Source organism: Ranitomeya variabilis, chromosome 4 (genome assembly GCF_051348905.1).
Source record: "Ranitomeya variabilis isolate aRanVar5 chromosome 4, aRanVar5.hap1, whole genome shotgun sequence".
In the NCBI taxonomy this organism is placed as follows: Eukaryota; Metazoa; Chordata; class Amphibia; order Anura; family Dendrobatidae; genus Ranitomeya; species Ranitomeya variabilis.
The window spans coordinates 241,601,094-241,616,199 of NC_135235.1; the positions used below are offsets into that span (position 1 = coordinate 241,601,094).

The 15,106-nt window shown below is 51.6% G+C and overlaps 1 protein-coding gene across 3 annotated transcripts in view; it reads left to right on the forward strand.

The window, feature by feature from the left end:
* Window positions 1-15,106, forward strand: part of ZNF362 (zinc finger protein 362) — a 31,511-nt gene that overhangs the window by 13,973 nt on the left and 2,432 nt on the right. For all 3 annotated transcript variants that reach the window (XM_077260486.1, XM_077260487.1, XM_077260488.1), the window contains exons 3-8: window positions 10,102-10,348; window positions 11,192-11,504; window positions 12,926-13,150; window positions 14,537-14,615; window positions 14,685-14,843; window positions 14,940-15,106. The exon at window positions 14,940-15,106 is cut by the window's right edge and continues 2,432 nt beyond it. In XM_077260486.1, the coding sequence (XP_077116601.1) occupies window positions 10,102-10,348; window positions 11,192-11,504; window positions 12,926-13,150; window positions 14,537-14,615; window positions 14,685-14,843; window positions 14,940-15,056 (1,140 nt within the window). In that variant the 3' untranslated portion in view covers window positions 15,057-15,106. The remainder of the gene's footprint in view (window positions 1-10,101; window positions 10,349-11,191; window positions 11,505-12,925; window positions 13,151-14,536; window positions 14,616-14,684; window positions 14,844-14,939) is intronic.

Genomic DNA, 15,106 nt, shown 5'->3' on the forward strand with positions numbered 1-15,106 from the left:
TATGTGTGTGTATATGTGTGTGTGTATATATATATATATATATATATATATATATATATATATATATATATATATATATATATATATATATATATATATATATATATATACAGTGCCTACAAGTAGTATTCAACCCCCTGCAGATTTAGCAGGTCTAATAAGATGCAAATAAGTTAGAGCCTTCGAACTTCAAACAAGAGCAGGATTTATCAACAGATGCATAAATCTTACAAACCAAAAAGTTTTGTTGCTCAGTTAAATTTTTATAAATTTTAAACATAAAAGTGTGGGTCAATTATTATTCAACCCCTAGGTTTAATATTTTGTGGAATAACCTTTGTTTGCAATTACAGCTAATAATCGTCTTTTCTAAGACCTGATCAAGCCGGCACAGGTCTCTGGAGTTATCTTGGCCCACTCCTCCATGCAGATCTTCTCCAAGTTATCTAGGTTCTTTGGGTGTCTCATGTGGACTTTAATCTTGAGCTCCTTCCACAAGTTTTCAATTGGGTTAAGGTCAGGAGACTGACTAGGCCACTGCAACACCTTGATTTTTTGCCTCTTGAACCAGGCCTTGGTTTTCTTGGCTGTGTGCTTTGGGTCTTTGTCTTGTTGGAAGATGAAATGACGACCCATCTTAAGATCTTTGATGGAGGAGCGGAGGTTCTTGGCCAAAATCTCCAGGTAGGCCGTGCTATCCATCTTCCCATGGATGCGGACCAGATGGCCAGGCCCCTTGGCTGAGAAACAGCCCCACAGCATGATGCTGCCACCACCATGCTTGACTGTAGGGATGGTATTCTTGGGGTCGTATGCAGTGCCATCCAGTCTCCAAACGTCACGTGTGTGGTTGGCACCAAAGATCTCGATCTTGGTCTCATCAGACCTGAGAACCTTGAACCAGTCAGTCTGAGTCCTCCAAGTGATCATGAGCAAACTGTAGACGAGCCTTGACATGACGCTTTGAAAGTAAAGGTACCTTACGGGCTCGTCTGGAACGGAGACCATTGCGGTGGAGTACGTTACTTATGGTATTGACTGAAACCAATGTCCCCACTGCCATGAGATCTTCCCGGAGCTCCTTCCTTGTTGTCCTTGGGTTAGCCTTGACTCTTCGGACAAGCCTGGCCTCGGCACGGGAGGAAACTTTCAAAGGCTGTCCTGGCCGTGGATGGCTAACAGTAGTTCCATAAGCCTTCCACTTCCGGATGATGCTCCCAACAGTGGAGACAGGTAGGCCCAACTCCTTGGAAAGGGTTTTGTACCCCTTGCCAGCCTTGTGACCCTCCACGATCTTGTCTCTGATGGCCTTGGAATGCTCCTTTGTCTTTCCCATGTTGACCATGTTTGAGTGCTGTTCACAAGTTTGGGGAGGGTCTTAAATAGTCAGAAAAGGCTGGAAAAAGAGATAATTAATCCAAACATGTGAAGCTCATTGTTCTTTGTGCCTGAACTACTTCTTAATACTTTAGGGGAACCAAACAGAATTCTGGTGGGTTGAGGGGTTGAATAATAAATGACCCTCTGAAAAGACTTTTCACAATTTAAAAAAAAAAATTAAACAAAGAAATAACATTATTTTTTGCTGCAGTGCATTTCACACTTCCAGGCTGATCTACAGTCCAAATGTCACAATGCCAAGTTAATTCCAAATGTGTAAACCTGCTAAATCTGCAGGGGGTTGAATACTACTTGTAGGCACTGTATATATATGTGCAGAGGACTATGTATAGATTTATTGTGTCACTGGCAGTAATGTAACATCTGTCTTGAAAAGCTGCGTGTTAATATGTATGGGACAAGTAGACTTCTGCCTCCAATCTCACCAGGGGGTCCTGCTGGAAGCCAAGAAGAAAGGTAACATTTGACACCTCCTAGCTCTTGGAAGAGAGATGTTAATTACGGCCTGATAGTATCTCTGTGAGAGCTTTTACACAAAGGATCTCAAGAGAAAATAATATATTCATTGGGGGGCGCGGCCTTGGTCCAATCAAAAAAACAAGCAATTATGATACTAACCTGTGGGGCTGGTCTAGAAACCTGACCTCCAGACCAAAGCTATAAATTAGACCTGTATACAGAGACGTGTTCACATGTGAGGGCAGCCTGAGACCCTGATGTGATCCACCAACTCCATTCACCCCCCCTCAGGGAGCAGTAAGCAAACTACCAGTTAGATGATTTCTGTAAGTTTTCTGTTATTTTATACTGTTTGGCATAAGTTGTAAAAATATGATAAAGACATACAACTTTTTCTTACTGTAAGCACTGAACTTTTTTGATATTAAAGTATAAAACTTTAACAAGTTGAACCTTGAATGTTCTAAAAGAATCCATAGCCTATGGTGTGTGAGCTGTTGTGATCCTAGTGGCAAGGATCGCAAGTTTGACTAGCTAAGTAACTAAACCGACGACCAGCTCTGGGGAAGTGGTATCTGGATTGACCGCAACCTGATCCTATCCGCAAACAACTATAGGCAGCCGTGGAACGTTACCTGAAAATCCTAGACGTCTCTTCACGGCCTGAGAAACTACCTATTCCTAGAGGGAAAGTAAAGTCCTTACTTGCCTCAGAGAAATGACCCCAAAGATATAGAAAAGCCCCCCACAAATATTAACGGTGAGTTAAGGGGAAAGCACAAACGCAGAGATGAAATAGATTTAGCAAATGAGGCCCGCTAACACTAGATAGCAGAAAATAGGCAGGGAGCTGTGCGGTCAATAGAAAACCCTAAGCAAAATATCCACACAGAGATTGCTCGAGCCCCCGCACCAACTAACGGTGCAGGGGAAGCAACTCCGTACCCCAGAGCTTACCAGCAGCAAGAACTCACATATTAGCAAGCTGGACTAACTCATCATACACTGAAATCATATTGCAGACTGATGGGCAAAAAATAATCAAACAGAAACTTAGCTTCGAAGAGACTGAAAACGAAGATAATCAGGGGAGATCAGAATAGCACTGAATACATCGACAGCCGGCAACAAGTGGAGGTGAAGCAGAGCTAAATAGGAAACTCCCTAGTGCATAACGAGGCAGCTGATTCAGCCACAGATCCGCAGGATAACAAACAAAGCCACCAGGGGGAGCCCAAAAACAAAACTCACACAATACCACCTGTGACCACAAGAGGGAGCCCGAAAACAGAGTTCACAACAGTACCCCCCCCCCCCTTGAGGAGGGGTCACCGAACCCTCATCAAAAACCCCCAGGGCGATCAGGGTGAGCCACATGGAAGGCACGAACCAAATCAGCCGCATGAACATCAGAGGCGACAACCCAGGAATTATCCTCCTGACCATAGCCCTTCCACTTAACCAAATACTGAAGCCTCCGTCTAGAAATACGAGAATCCAATATCTTCACCACGTATTCCAATTCTCCCTCAACCAGCACAGGGGCAGGAGGCTCAACCGAAGGAACCACAGGCACCACATACCTCCGCAACAACGACCGATGGAACACATTATGAATAGCAAACGATGCTGGGAGGTCCAAACGAAATGACACAGGGTTAAGGACTTCCAAAATCTTATAAGGACCGATAAACCGAGGCTTGAACTTGGGAGAGGAGACCTTCATAGGAACAAAGCGAGAAGACAACCACACCAAGTCCCCAACGCGAAGTCGGGGACCCACACAGCGACGGCGGTTGGCAAAGCGCTGAGCCTTCTCTTGTGACAGTTTCAAATTGTCCCCCACATGATCCCAAATCTGATGCAACCTATCCACCACAAGATCCACTCCAGGACAGTCAGAAGGCTCCACCTGACCCGAGGAAAAACGAGGATGAAACCCCGAATTACAAAAAAAAGGCGAAACCAAAGTAGCAGAACTAGCCCGATTATTAAGGGCAAATTCGGCCAATGGCAAAAAAGCCACCCAGTCGTCCAGATCAGCAGAAACAAAACATCTTAAATAGGTTTCCAAGGTCTGATTAGTTCGCTCGGTCTGGCCATTCGTCTGAGGATGGAAGGCCGACGAAAAAGACAAATCAATGCCCATCTTAGCACAAAACGTCCGCCAAAATCTAGACACAAACTGGGAATCTCTGTCGGAAACAATATTCTCAGGGATCCCGTGCAAACGAACCACATTTTGAAAAAACAGCGGCACCAACTCGGAGGAGGAAGGCAACTTAGGCAAGGGCACCCAATGGACCATCTTAGAAAAACGATCACACACCACCCAGATGACAGACATTCTCTGAGAGACAGGGAGATCTGAAATAAAATCCATGGAAATGTGCGTCCAAGGCCTCTTCGGGACAGGCAAAGGTAACAGCAAACCACTGGCACGAGAACAGCAAGGCTTAGCCCGAGCACAAATTCCACAAGACTGCACAAAGGAACGCACATTCCGCGACAAGGAAGGCCACCAAAAGGACCTGGCCACCAAATCTCTGGTACCAAATATTCCAGGATGGCCTGCCAACACCGAAGAATGAACCTCGGAAATAACTCTGTTGGTCCATCTATCTGGGACAAACAGTCTCTCCGGTGGACAACGGTCAGGTCTATCCGCCTGAAACTCCTGCAGCACTCGTCGCAAATCTGGGGAGATGGCAGACAAAATCACCCCTTCTCTGAGGATACCAGCCGGCTCAGAATCTCCAGGAGAGTCAGGCACAAAACTCCTAGAAAGAGCATCAGCCTTCACATTCTTCGAACCAGGCAGGTACGAGACCACGAAATCAAAACGAGAGAAAAACAACGACCAACGAGCTTGTCTAGGATTCAGCCGTTTGGCTGACTCGAGATAAATCAGATTTTTGTGATCAGTCAAGACCACCACACGATGCCTAGCTCCCTCGAGCCAATGTCGCCACTCCTCAAACGCCCACTTCATAGCCAACAACTCCCGATTACCGACATCATAATTCCGCTCGGCAGGCGAAAACTTTATTGAAAATAAAACACATGGCTTCATCACAGAGCCATCAGATCTTCTCTGCGACAAAACAGCCCCCGCTCCAATCTCAGAAGCATCAACCTCGACCTGGAAAGGAAGGGAGACATCTGGCTGACATAAGACCGGAGCCGAGGAAAACCGGCGCTTCAGCTCCCGAAAGGCCTCCACTGCCGCAGGAGACCAATTAGTAACATCAGAACCCTTCTTGGTCAAATCCGTCAAAGGCTTAACAACACCAGAAAAATTAGCGATGAAGCGACGGTAAAAATTAGCAAAACCCAAGAACTTCTGAAGACTCTTAACAGATGTAGGCTGAGTCCAGTCATGAATAGCCTGAACCTTGACTGGGTCCATCTCAATAGTAGAAGGGGAAAAAATGAAACCCAAAAAAGAAACCTTCTGGACTCCAAAAAGACATTTTGAGCCCTTCACAAATAAAGCATTGGCACGCAGGACCTGAAACACCATCCTGACCTGCTTAACATGGGACTCCCAATCATCAGAAAAAACCAGAATATCATCCAGATACACAATCATAAATTTATCCAGATACTCGCGGAAGATGTCGTGCATGAAGGACTGAAAGACAGAAGGAGCCTTGGAAAGTCCAAAAGGCATCACCAAGTACTCGAAATGGCCTTCGGGCATATTAAATGCAGTTTTCCATTCATCACCCTGCTTAATACGCACAAGGTTATACGTACCACGAAGATCTATCTTGGTGATCCAACTAGACCCCCTAATGCGAGCAAACAGATCAGATAACAATGGCAAAGGATACTGAAATTTGACCGTGATTTTATTTAGAAGGCGATAATCAATACAAGGTCTCAGGGAACCATCCTTCTTAGCCACAAAAAAGAATCCCGCACCCAGAGGGGAGGAGGAGGGGCGAATAAGTCCTTTCTCCAAAGACTCCTTTATATAACTCCGTATAGCAGCATGCTCCGGCACTGACAAATTGAAAAGTCGTCCCTTAGGAAACTTACTACCAGGAATCAAATTTATAGCACAATCACAATCCCTATGAGGAGGTAGAGAACTGAGTTTGGGCTCATCAAATACATCCTGGTAGTCCGACAAAAACACAGGGACTTCAGAAGGAGTGGATGAAGCAATTGACACCACAGGAGCGTCACCATGAATTCCCTGGCAACCCCAACTTGACACAGACATTGCTTTCCAATCCAGGACTGGATTATGAGTCTGCAACCATGGCAGACCCAACACGACAACATCATGCAAATTATGCAGAACAAGAAAGCGAATCACCTCCTGATGAACAGGAGTCATGCACATGGTCACTTGCGTCCAGTACTGAGGTTTATTCATAGCCAATGGTGTAGCATCAATACCCCTTAGTGGAATAGGGAATTTTAAAGGCTCCAAAACAAAACCACAGCGCCGGGCAAATGACAAATCCATCAGGCTCAGGGCAGCACCTGAATCTACAAAAGCCATAACCGGGTAAGATGACAGGGAACAAATCAGGGTAACAGACAAAATGAACTTAGGCTGTAAAGTACCGATGGTGACAGATTTATCAATCTTTTTTGTGCGCTTAGAGCATGCTGAGATAACATGAGCTGAGTCACCACAATAAAAGCACAACCCATTTTGCCGTCTATAATTTTGCCGTTCACTTCTGGTCAGAATTCTATCACATTGCATAGACTCAGGTGTCTGTTCAGAAGACACCGCCAAATGGTGCGCAGGTTTGCGCTCCCGCAAACGCCGATCAATATGAATGGCCAGAGTCATTGACTCATTCAGACCTGCAGGCGTAGGGAACCCCACCATGACATTCTTAATGGCTTCAGAAAGACCCTTTCTGAAATTTGCAGCCAGGGCACACTCATTCCATTGAGTAAGCACCGACCATTTCCAAAATTTCTGCCAATACACCTCTGCTTCATCTTGCCCCTGAGAGAGGGCCAACAAAGCTTTTTCAGCCTGGTTCTCAAGATTAGGTTCCTCATAAAGCAATCCAAGGGCCAGAAAAAACGCATCCACACTGAGCAATGCAGGATCCCCTGGCGCCAATGCGAAGGCCCAATCTTGAGGGTCGCCGCGCAAGAAAGAAATAATAATCTTAACTTGCTGAACGGAATCACCAGAAGAACGAGGTTTCAAAGAAAGAAACAATTTACAATTGTTCTTAAAATTCAGGAACCTAGATCTATCTCCAGAAAACAACTCCGGAATAGGTATTCTAGGCTCTGACATAGGACTGTGAACAACAAAATCCTGAATACTTTGTACCCTTGCAGCAAGATGATCTACACTGGAGGCCAAACTCTGGATATCCATGTCAGCAGCTGAACTCAGAGCCACACCAAGATTAAGAGGAGGAGAGAAGCTAGACACACAGCAGCTAGACACACGGCAGCAAAAAAAAAAAAAAATCCTCAAGGCTTCTCTTCTCCTGCTTCTGCCATGCAATTAACACTTTATGGCCGGCTGTACAGTTATGATCCTAGTGGCAAGGATCGCAAGTTTGACTAGCTAAGTAACTAAACCGACGACCAGCTCTGGGGAAGTGGTATCTGGATTGACCGCAACCTGATCCTATCCGCAAACAACTATAGGCAGCCGTGGAACGTTACCTGAAAATCCTAGACGTCTCTTCACGGCCTGAGAAACTACCTATTCCTAGAGGGAAAGTAAAGTCCTTACTTGCCTCAGAGAAATGACCCCAAAGATATAGAAAAGCCCCCCACAAATATTAACGGTGAGTTAAGGGGAAAGCACAAACGCAGAGATGAAATAGATTTAGCAAATGAGGCCCGCTAACACTAGATAGCAGAAAATAAGCAGGGAGCTGTGCGGTCAATAGAAAACCCTAAGCAAAATATCCACACAGAGATTGCTCGAGCCCCCGCACCAACTAACGGTGCGGGGGAAGCAACTCCGTACCCCAGAGCTTACCAGCAGCAAGAACTCACATATTAGCAAGCTGGACTAACTCATCATACACTGAAATCATATTGCAGACTGATGAGCAAAAAATAATCAAACAGAAACTTAGCTTCTCCAGAAGAGACTGAAAACGAAGATAATCAGGGGAGATCAGAATAGCACTGAATAAATCGACAGCCGGCAACAAGTGGAGGTGAAGCAGAGCTAAATAGGAAACTCCCTAGTGCATAACGAGGCAGCTGATTCAGCCACAGATCCGCAGGATAACAAAGCCACCAGGGGGAGCCCAAAAACAAAACTCACACAATACCACCTGTGACCACAAGAGGGAGCCCGAAAACAGAGTTCACAACAGTGAGCTTTATGAGTGGTAGACATTATTAGTATTAATATTTCCAGGACTCATCGCCCGTGTCTTTGGTGAGTGGTGGCAGCGTGTATGAGCGGGTGTGTGGCCTGGGTCGGTATGTGATTTATGCTCCCATTACAGCATAGGACAGAGGTTGAATGCTGGACTGAGAGTGGGGAGATAGATTAACCCTTGCAGGCACAACCCAAATCACGTGCTGAGAGCGGGTACGTGACGAATTAGTTACACCACGGAGTAGGGATCCATGACAATAAAATTAACCTGAGAGGCTGGTCTAGAAATCAGACCTCCAGGGTGACTATAAATCAGGCCTGTATACATAGAATCGTGTTCACATATTGGGGGCAGCCGAGCTGATGTGTACCAGTCCATATCCCCCCCCTCCCCAGGGAGCAGAAAGCATACTACGAAGTTAGCTACTTCTGTAAGTTTTCTTCTGTTTATTTTATAACTGTTTTGCATATTTGTATGTCTTTTACAATATTTTTATACCTTTTTCTTTATTGTAAGCACTGTAACTTTTTGTATTAAAGCATAAAACTTTAAGTTGAACGTATGTTCTAAAGAATCCATAGCCTTAAAGTGTTTGATCCTTATGATTGGCAGACAGTAGTAGTAATATTTCCGGGACTCATCGCCCGTGTGTTCGGTGAGTGGTGGCAGCGTGTATGAGCGGGTGTGTGGCCTGTGTCAGTGTGTGATTTATGCTCCCATTACAGCATAGGGCAGAGGTTGAATGCTGGACTGAGAGTGGGGAGATAGATTAAGCCCTGCAGGCACAACCCAAGTCACATGGTGAGAGCGGATATGTGACACTCTCCCTCCTTTCTCTGCAGTCTTTTGGGGTCTGTCTCTCCACCTTTCTCTGCAGTCTTTTGGGGGGTCTGTCTCCCCTCCTTTCTCTGCAGTCTTTTGGGGTGTCTCTCCTTTTTTCTCTGCAGTCTTTTGTGGTCTGTCTCCACCTTTTTCTGAAGTCTTTTGGGGTCTGTCTCTCCCTCCAGGGACATGAGGGAAAACCTCTTGATACAGGGGTGAGAGGGAGTACGAAGGGATGACACCCCCTAATATAAGGACATGGAGGGGACATGAAGGGCAACCTGATACATGGGTGAGAGGGCGATCAGGATCAGTAATGTATGTACACAGTGACTGCACCAGCAGAATAGTGAGTGCAGCTCTGGAGAATAATACAGAATGTAACTCCGGATTAGTAATGCAATGTATGTACACAGTGACTGCATCAGCAGAATAGTGAGTGCAGCTCTGGGGTATAATACAGGATGTAACTCAGGATCAGTAATGTAATGTATGTACACAGTGACTGCACCAGCAGAATAGTGAGTGCAGCTCTGGAGTATAATACAGGATGTAACTCAGGATCAGTAATGTAATGTATGTACACAGTGACAGCATCAGCAGAATAGTGAGTGCAGCTCTAGAGTATAATACAGGATGTAACTCAGGATCAGTAATGTAATGTATGTACACAGTGATTGCACCAGCAGAATAGTGAGTGCAGCTCTGGGGTATAATACAGGGTGTAACTCAGGATCAGTAATGTATGTACACAGTGACTGCACCAGCAGAATAGTGAGTGCAGCTCTGGGGTATAATACAGGGTGTAACTCAGGATCAGTAATGTATGTACACAGTGACTGCACCAGCAGAATAGTGAGTGCAGCTCTGGGGTATAATACAGGATGTAACTCTGGATCAGTAATGTATGTACACCCTGTCGTCCGCCCCTCCTCCGGTCTCTGGGCCCTTGTCCGCCCCTCCTCCAGTCTCTGGGCCCTTGTCCACCCCTTTTCCGGTCTCTGGGCCCTCGGCCGCCCCTCCTCCGGTCTGGTTGCATCCTGGCACTTTCTTCTCATTAACCCTTCATCTCTCTCCACAGTTGGACAATCTGGTGTTGATCAATAAGATCAAGGAGCAGCTTATGGCCGAGAAGATCCGACCTCCGCATCTGCCCCCCACCTCTGTCCCCTCACAGCAGCCGTTGCTCGTTCCCCCTTCCCCCGCCGAGACCAGCCAGTCCGTCATGTCCCTGCAGAAGCTGCAGCAAGTCCCTGGCCTGCACCCACAAGCTGTTCCCCAGCCCGATGTGGCGCTGCACGCCCGGCCCGCCACCAGCTCCATCATAGGTACCTCGGCTGACCTTGTATTGGGGGTTCTGTGCGCGGCCCTCGGGGTGGTTCTGGGCGTGGCCCTCGGGGTGGTTCTGTGCGTGGCCCTCGGGTTGTTTCTGGGCGTGGCCCTCGGGTTGTTTCTGGGCGTGGCCCTCGGGTTGTTTCTGGGCGTGGCCCTCGTGGTGGTGCTGGGTACGGCCCTCGGGGTGGTGCTGTGCGCGGCCCTCGGGGTGGTGCTGTGCGCGGCCCTCGGGGTGGTGCTGTGCGCGGCCCTCGGGGTGGTGCTGTGCGTGGCCAACGGGGTGGTGCTGTGCGCGGTCCACAGGGTGGTGCTGTGCGCAGTCCTCGGGGTGGTTCTGTGCGCGGCCCTCGGGGTGTTTCTGGGCGTGGCCCTCGGGGTGGTTCTGGGCGTGGCCCTCGTGGTGGTGCTGGGTACGGCCCTCTGGGTGGTTCTGTACGTGGCCCTCGGGGTGGTGCTGTGCGCGGCCCACGGGGTGGTGCTGTGCGCGGCCCACGGGGTGGTTCTGTGCGGTGCCCTCGGGGTGGTTCTGTGCGCGGCCCTCGGGGTGGTTCTGTGCGCGGCCCTCGGGGTGGTTCTGTGCGTGGCCGTCAGGGCGTTTCTGGGCGCACCCCTCAGGGTGGTTTGGGCGCGGCCCTCAGGGTGGTGCTGGGTTCGGCCCTTGGGGTGGTTCTGTGCACGGCCCTCGGGGTGCTGCTGGGCACGGCCCTTGGAGGGTGGTTCTGGGCGCGGCCCTCGGGGTGGTGCTGGGGGGCGGCCCTCGGGGTGGTGCTGTGCGCGGCCCTCGGGGGTGGTTCACCACCCGGTCTCCACCTTCTCTTTGTCTTGTTACATTTCAGGGCTGGGGCAGTCGTCCTCCCGCTCCAATGTCAGCACCTCGGAGTCCGGCACCAGTGGCTCGCCCTCCACTCCCACTTCCAGCAGCCAGACGCGGCTCATCGCAACCTCGCCCACCCTGATTTCGGGCTTCGCCAGTTCACCCATGCTGGACTCCATCAAGACCATCCAGGGCCACAGCCTGCTCGGCCCAACCAAGCCCGAGAGGGGGCGCAAGAAAATCAAGGCAGAGAACCCACCGGGCCCACCCGTGCTCGTCGTCCCCTACCCGATCCTGGCGTCTGGGGATATCGGGAAAGAAGGGAAAACCTACAGGTCAGTGTACTAAATCCATCAGGGTGGAGCGGTCCGAGGTTGTGTGTATGCCCGTGAGGGCCGGCTACGGGGACCCCCGCACTCCGTGTTGGTGCAGGTCTTTTTCGGGGGTTCGGAGCTTTTATTCTGCACTGAACACACTGGTTCTTTATCAGGCAGTGACATAATGAGGAGTTCATGACTTCTGATTCTTGTAGTGGATTTTGCTATGGCTGGTTGCAGTTTTTTTGCTGGGTCTGGGGGGCTTTCTGGTGGTTTCCAGCAGTTACCCGGGCGTGAGGGTGTGAGTGATGAGGGAGACTCCATTTTGGATTAATTAATTCCAGTCCCATGTATTCAGAGATCTCCCCCTGTTTCTGACCTGTGTCCCCCATCCATGATAAGTACACAAATTTCCAAAAGAACAGGACCCTGGCATATGGCCAGAGAGCCGTGACTGTGTAAGCTCCGTCACAGATTGGTCACTGCGGGGGATATCCGTAATCTCCCATCTCTCGTTCATCACAGGGGGTTTCTGGGAGTGTCCCCAGCAGGAGGGTTTCTGGCGGTTGCTGTAGCTGGGGGGTTTCTGGGGTTTGTGGTAGCCAGGGGGTTTCTGGGTGGTTGCCCCGGCAGGAGGGTTTCTTTCTGGCGGTTGCTGTAGTCATGGGGGTTTCTGGCGGATGCTGTAGCCAGAGGGTTTCTAGGGATTGTTGTAGCCGGGGGGGCTTCTGGGGGTTGGGGCTTCTGGGGGTTGCTGTAGCCTGGGGGGTTTCTGGGGGTTGCTGTAGCCAGGGGGTTTCTGGGGGTTCTTTGTGCCGGGGGGTTTCTGGCGGTTGCTGTAGCTGGGGGGGTTTCTTGGGGTTGCCCTGGCAGGAGGGATTCTGGTGGTTGCTGTAGCCGGGGGGGCTTCTGGGGGTTGCCTCAGCAGGAGGGTTTCTGGGGGTTGCTGTAGCCGGGGGGCTTCTGGGGGTTGTTGTAGCCGGGGGGGGGTTTCTGGTGGTTCCCCCAGCAGGAGGGTTTCTGGGGGTTGCTGTTGCCGGGGGGTCTTTGGTGGTTGCCCCGGCAGGAGGGTTTCTGGCAGTTGCTGTAGCCCGGGGGTTTCTAGGGGTTGCCCCGGCAGCAGGGTTTCTGGGGGTTGCTGCATCCTGGGGGTTTCTGGGGGTTCTTATAGCCGTGGGGCTTCTGGGGGTTGCTGTAGCCGGGGTGCTTCTGGGGGTTCTTGTAGCCAGGGGGCTTCTGGGGGTTGCTGTAGCCAGGGGTCTTTTAGGGGTTGCCTCGTCAGGAGGGTTTCTGATGGTTGCTGTAGCCGGCTGGTTTCTAGTGGTGTCCCCGGCCGGGCTTGCAGTTGGGTCATAGCCATTGAGGGGAAGGGGGGGGGGGGCCTTACCTTCGCCAGGTGTGGACGGCCGTTTCACTCTAGGATCTTATCGCCCCTCTAGGTGTAAGGTTTGCCCTCTGACCTTCTTCACCAAGTCTGAGATGCAGATTCACTCCAAGTCTCACACGGAGGCCAAACCCCACAAGTGCCCGCACTGCTCCAAGTCCTTTGCCAACGCCTCGTACCTGGCCCAGCATCTGCGCATCCACCTGGGAGTGAAGCCGTACCACTGCTCGTACTGCGAGAAGTCCTTCCGCCAGCTCTCGCACCTCCAGCAGCACACCAGGTAATGGCTGCACTGCCATCCTGTTCTGTGGCGGTGTCGTTGCGGGGAGTGATGAGATGCCGGCTTGCCACAATTGTGGACTGATGGTGATGGCCCAGAGTGATGAGAGTGGGGCGGGAGTGATGCCATGTGGTGCGGGGCTGATATCGGGTGGCGCTGGGCTGAAGTCAGATGGCAGCAGGGTGCTGTGAGGTGACACGGAGCTGATGTAGGGTGATGCGGGGCCGATGTCGGATGGCGCGGGGCTGATGTCGGGTGACGCGGGGCCGGTGTCGGATGGCAGCAGGGTGCTGTGAGGTGGCGCGGAGCTGATGTCGGGTGACGCGGTGCTGATGTCGGATGGCGGCAGGGTGCTGTGAGGTGGCGCGGGGCCGATGTTGGGTGGTGTGGGGCTGATGTCGGATGGCAGCAGGGTTAGGTGACGTGGCGTGGGGCCGATGTCGGGTGACGCGGGTCCGATGTCGGATGGCTTCTGGGCCGATGTCTGATGGCAGCAGGGTGCTGTGAGGTGGCGTGGGGCTGATGTCGGATGGCGTGGGGCCGATGTCAGATGGCAGCAGGGTTAGGTGACGTGGCGTGGGGCCGATGTCGGGTGACGCGGGTCCGATGTCTGATGGCAGCAGGATGCTGTGAGGTGGCGTGGGGCTGATGTCGGGTGACGCGGGGCCGATGTCGGATGGCAGCAGGGTGCTGTGAGAGGTGGCTTGGGGCTGATGTCTGGTGATGCGGGGCCGATGTCTGATGGCAGCAGAGAGCTGTGAGGTGGCGTGGGGCTGATGTCGGGTGACGCGGGGCCGATGTCGGATGGCAGCAGAGTGCTGTGAGGTGGCGTGGGGCTGATGTCGGGTGACGCGGGGCCGATGTCGGATGGCAGCAGGGTGCTGTGAGGTGGCTTGGGGCTGATGTCGGGTGATGCGGGGCCGATGTCGGATGGCGCGGGGCCGATGTCGGATGGCAGCAGGGTGCTGTGAGGTGGCGCGGGGCCGATGTCGGATGGCAGCAGGCTTCTGTGAGGTGGCGCGGGGCTGATGTCGGGTGACGTGGGGCTGATGTCGGGTGACGCGTGGCCGATGTCAGATGGCAGCAGGGTGCTGTGAGGTGGCGCGGGGCCGATGTCGGGTGATGTGGGGCTGATGTCGGGTGACGCGGGGCCGATGTCGGATGGCAGCAGGGTGCTTTGAGGTGGCGCGGGGCCGATGTCGGGTGATGCGGGGCCGATGTCGGATGGCAGCAGGGTGCTGTGAGGTGACGCGGGGACGATGTCGGGTGACGCAGGGCTGATGTCGGGTGACGCGGGGCCGATGTCGGATGACAGCAGGGTGCTGTGAGATGGCGCGGGGCTGGGCTGAGGTCTCCTGATAGTGTCCTGCTCCTCTTGTTTTTTAGGATTCACACCGGGGACCGGCCGTACAAGTGCCCGCAGCCGGCATGTGAAAAGGCTTTCACACAACTCTCCAACCTGCAGGTTTGTGCCCGCGGGGTTGGGCGATGATGGGCGACGCTTCCACACAATGTGCTGACTCTTATCTTTCAGTCTCACCAGCGACAGCACAACAAAGACAAACCGTACAAGTGTCCAAACTGCTACCGGGCGTACACGGACTCGGCCTCGCTGCAGATCCACCTGTCGGCCCACGCGGTGAAGCACGCCAAGGCGTACTGCTGCAGTATGTGCGGGAGGGCGTACACATCCGTGAGTAGCGCCTCTCAGTGTGACCAGTGTGCTCGGACCCCTGTCGCCTATCTCTGGTGGTCCGGCTCACAGGTGACAGTGTCTTCTCTTCTGCAGGAGACCTATCTGATGAAGCACATGTCCAAGCACACGGTGGTGGAGCACCTGGTGAACCACCATTCTCCTCAGCGGACGGAGTCCCCCGGCATTCCAGTCCGAATCTCCCTCATATAAGGAGCGCACGGCTGAGGAGGAACAGACGGGCGGCGCCGCTCTCCGGCCGC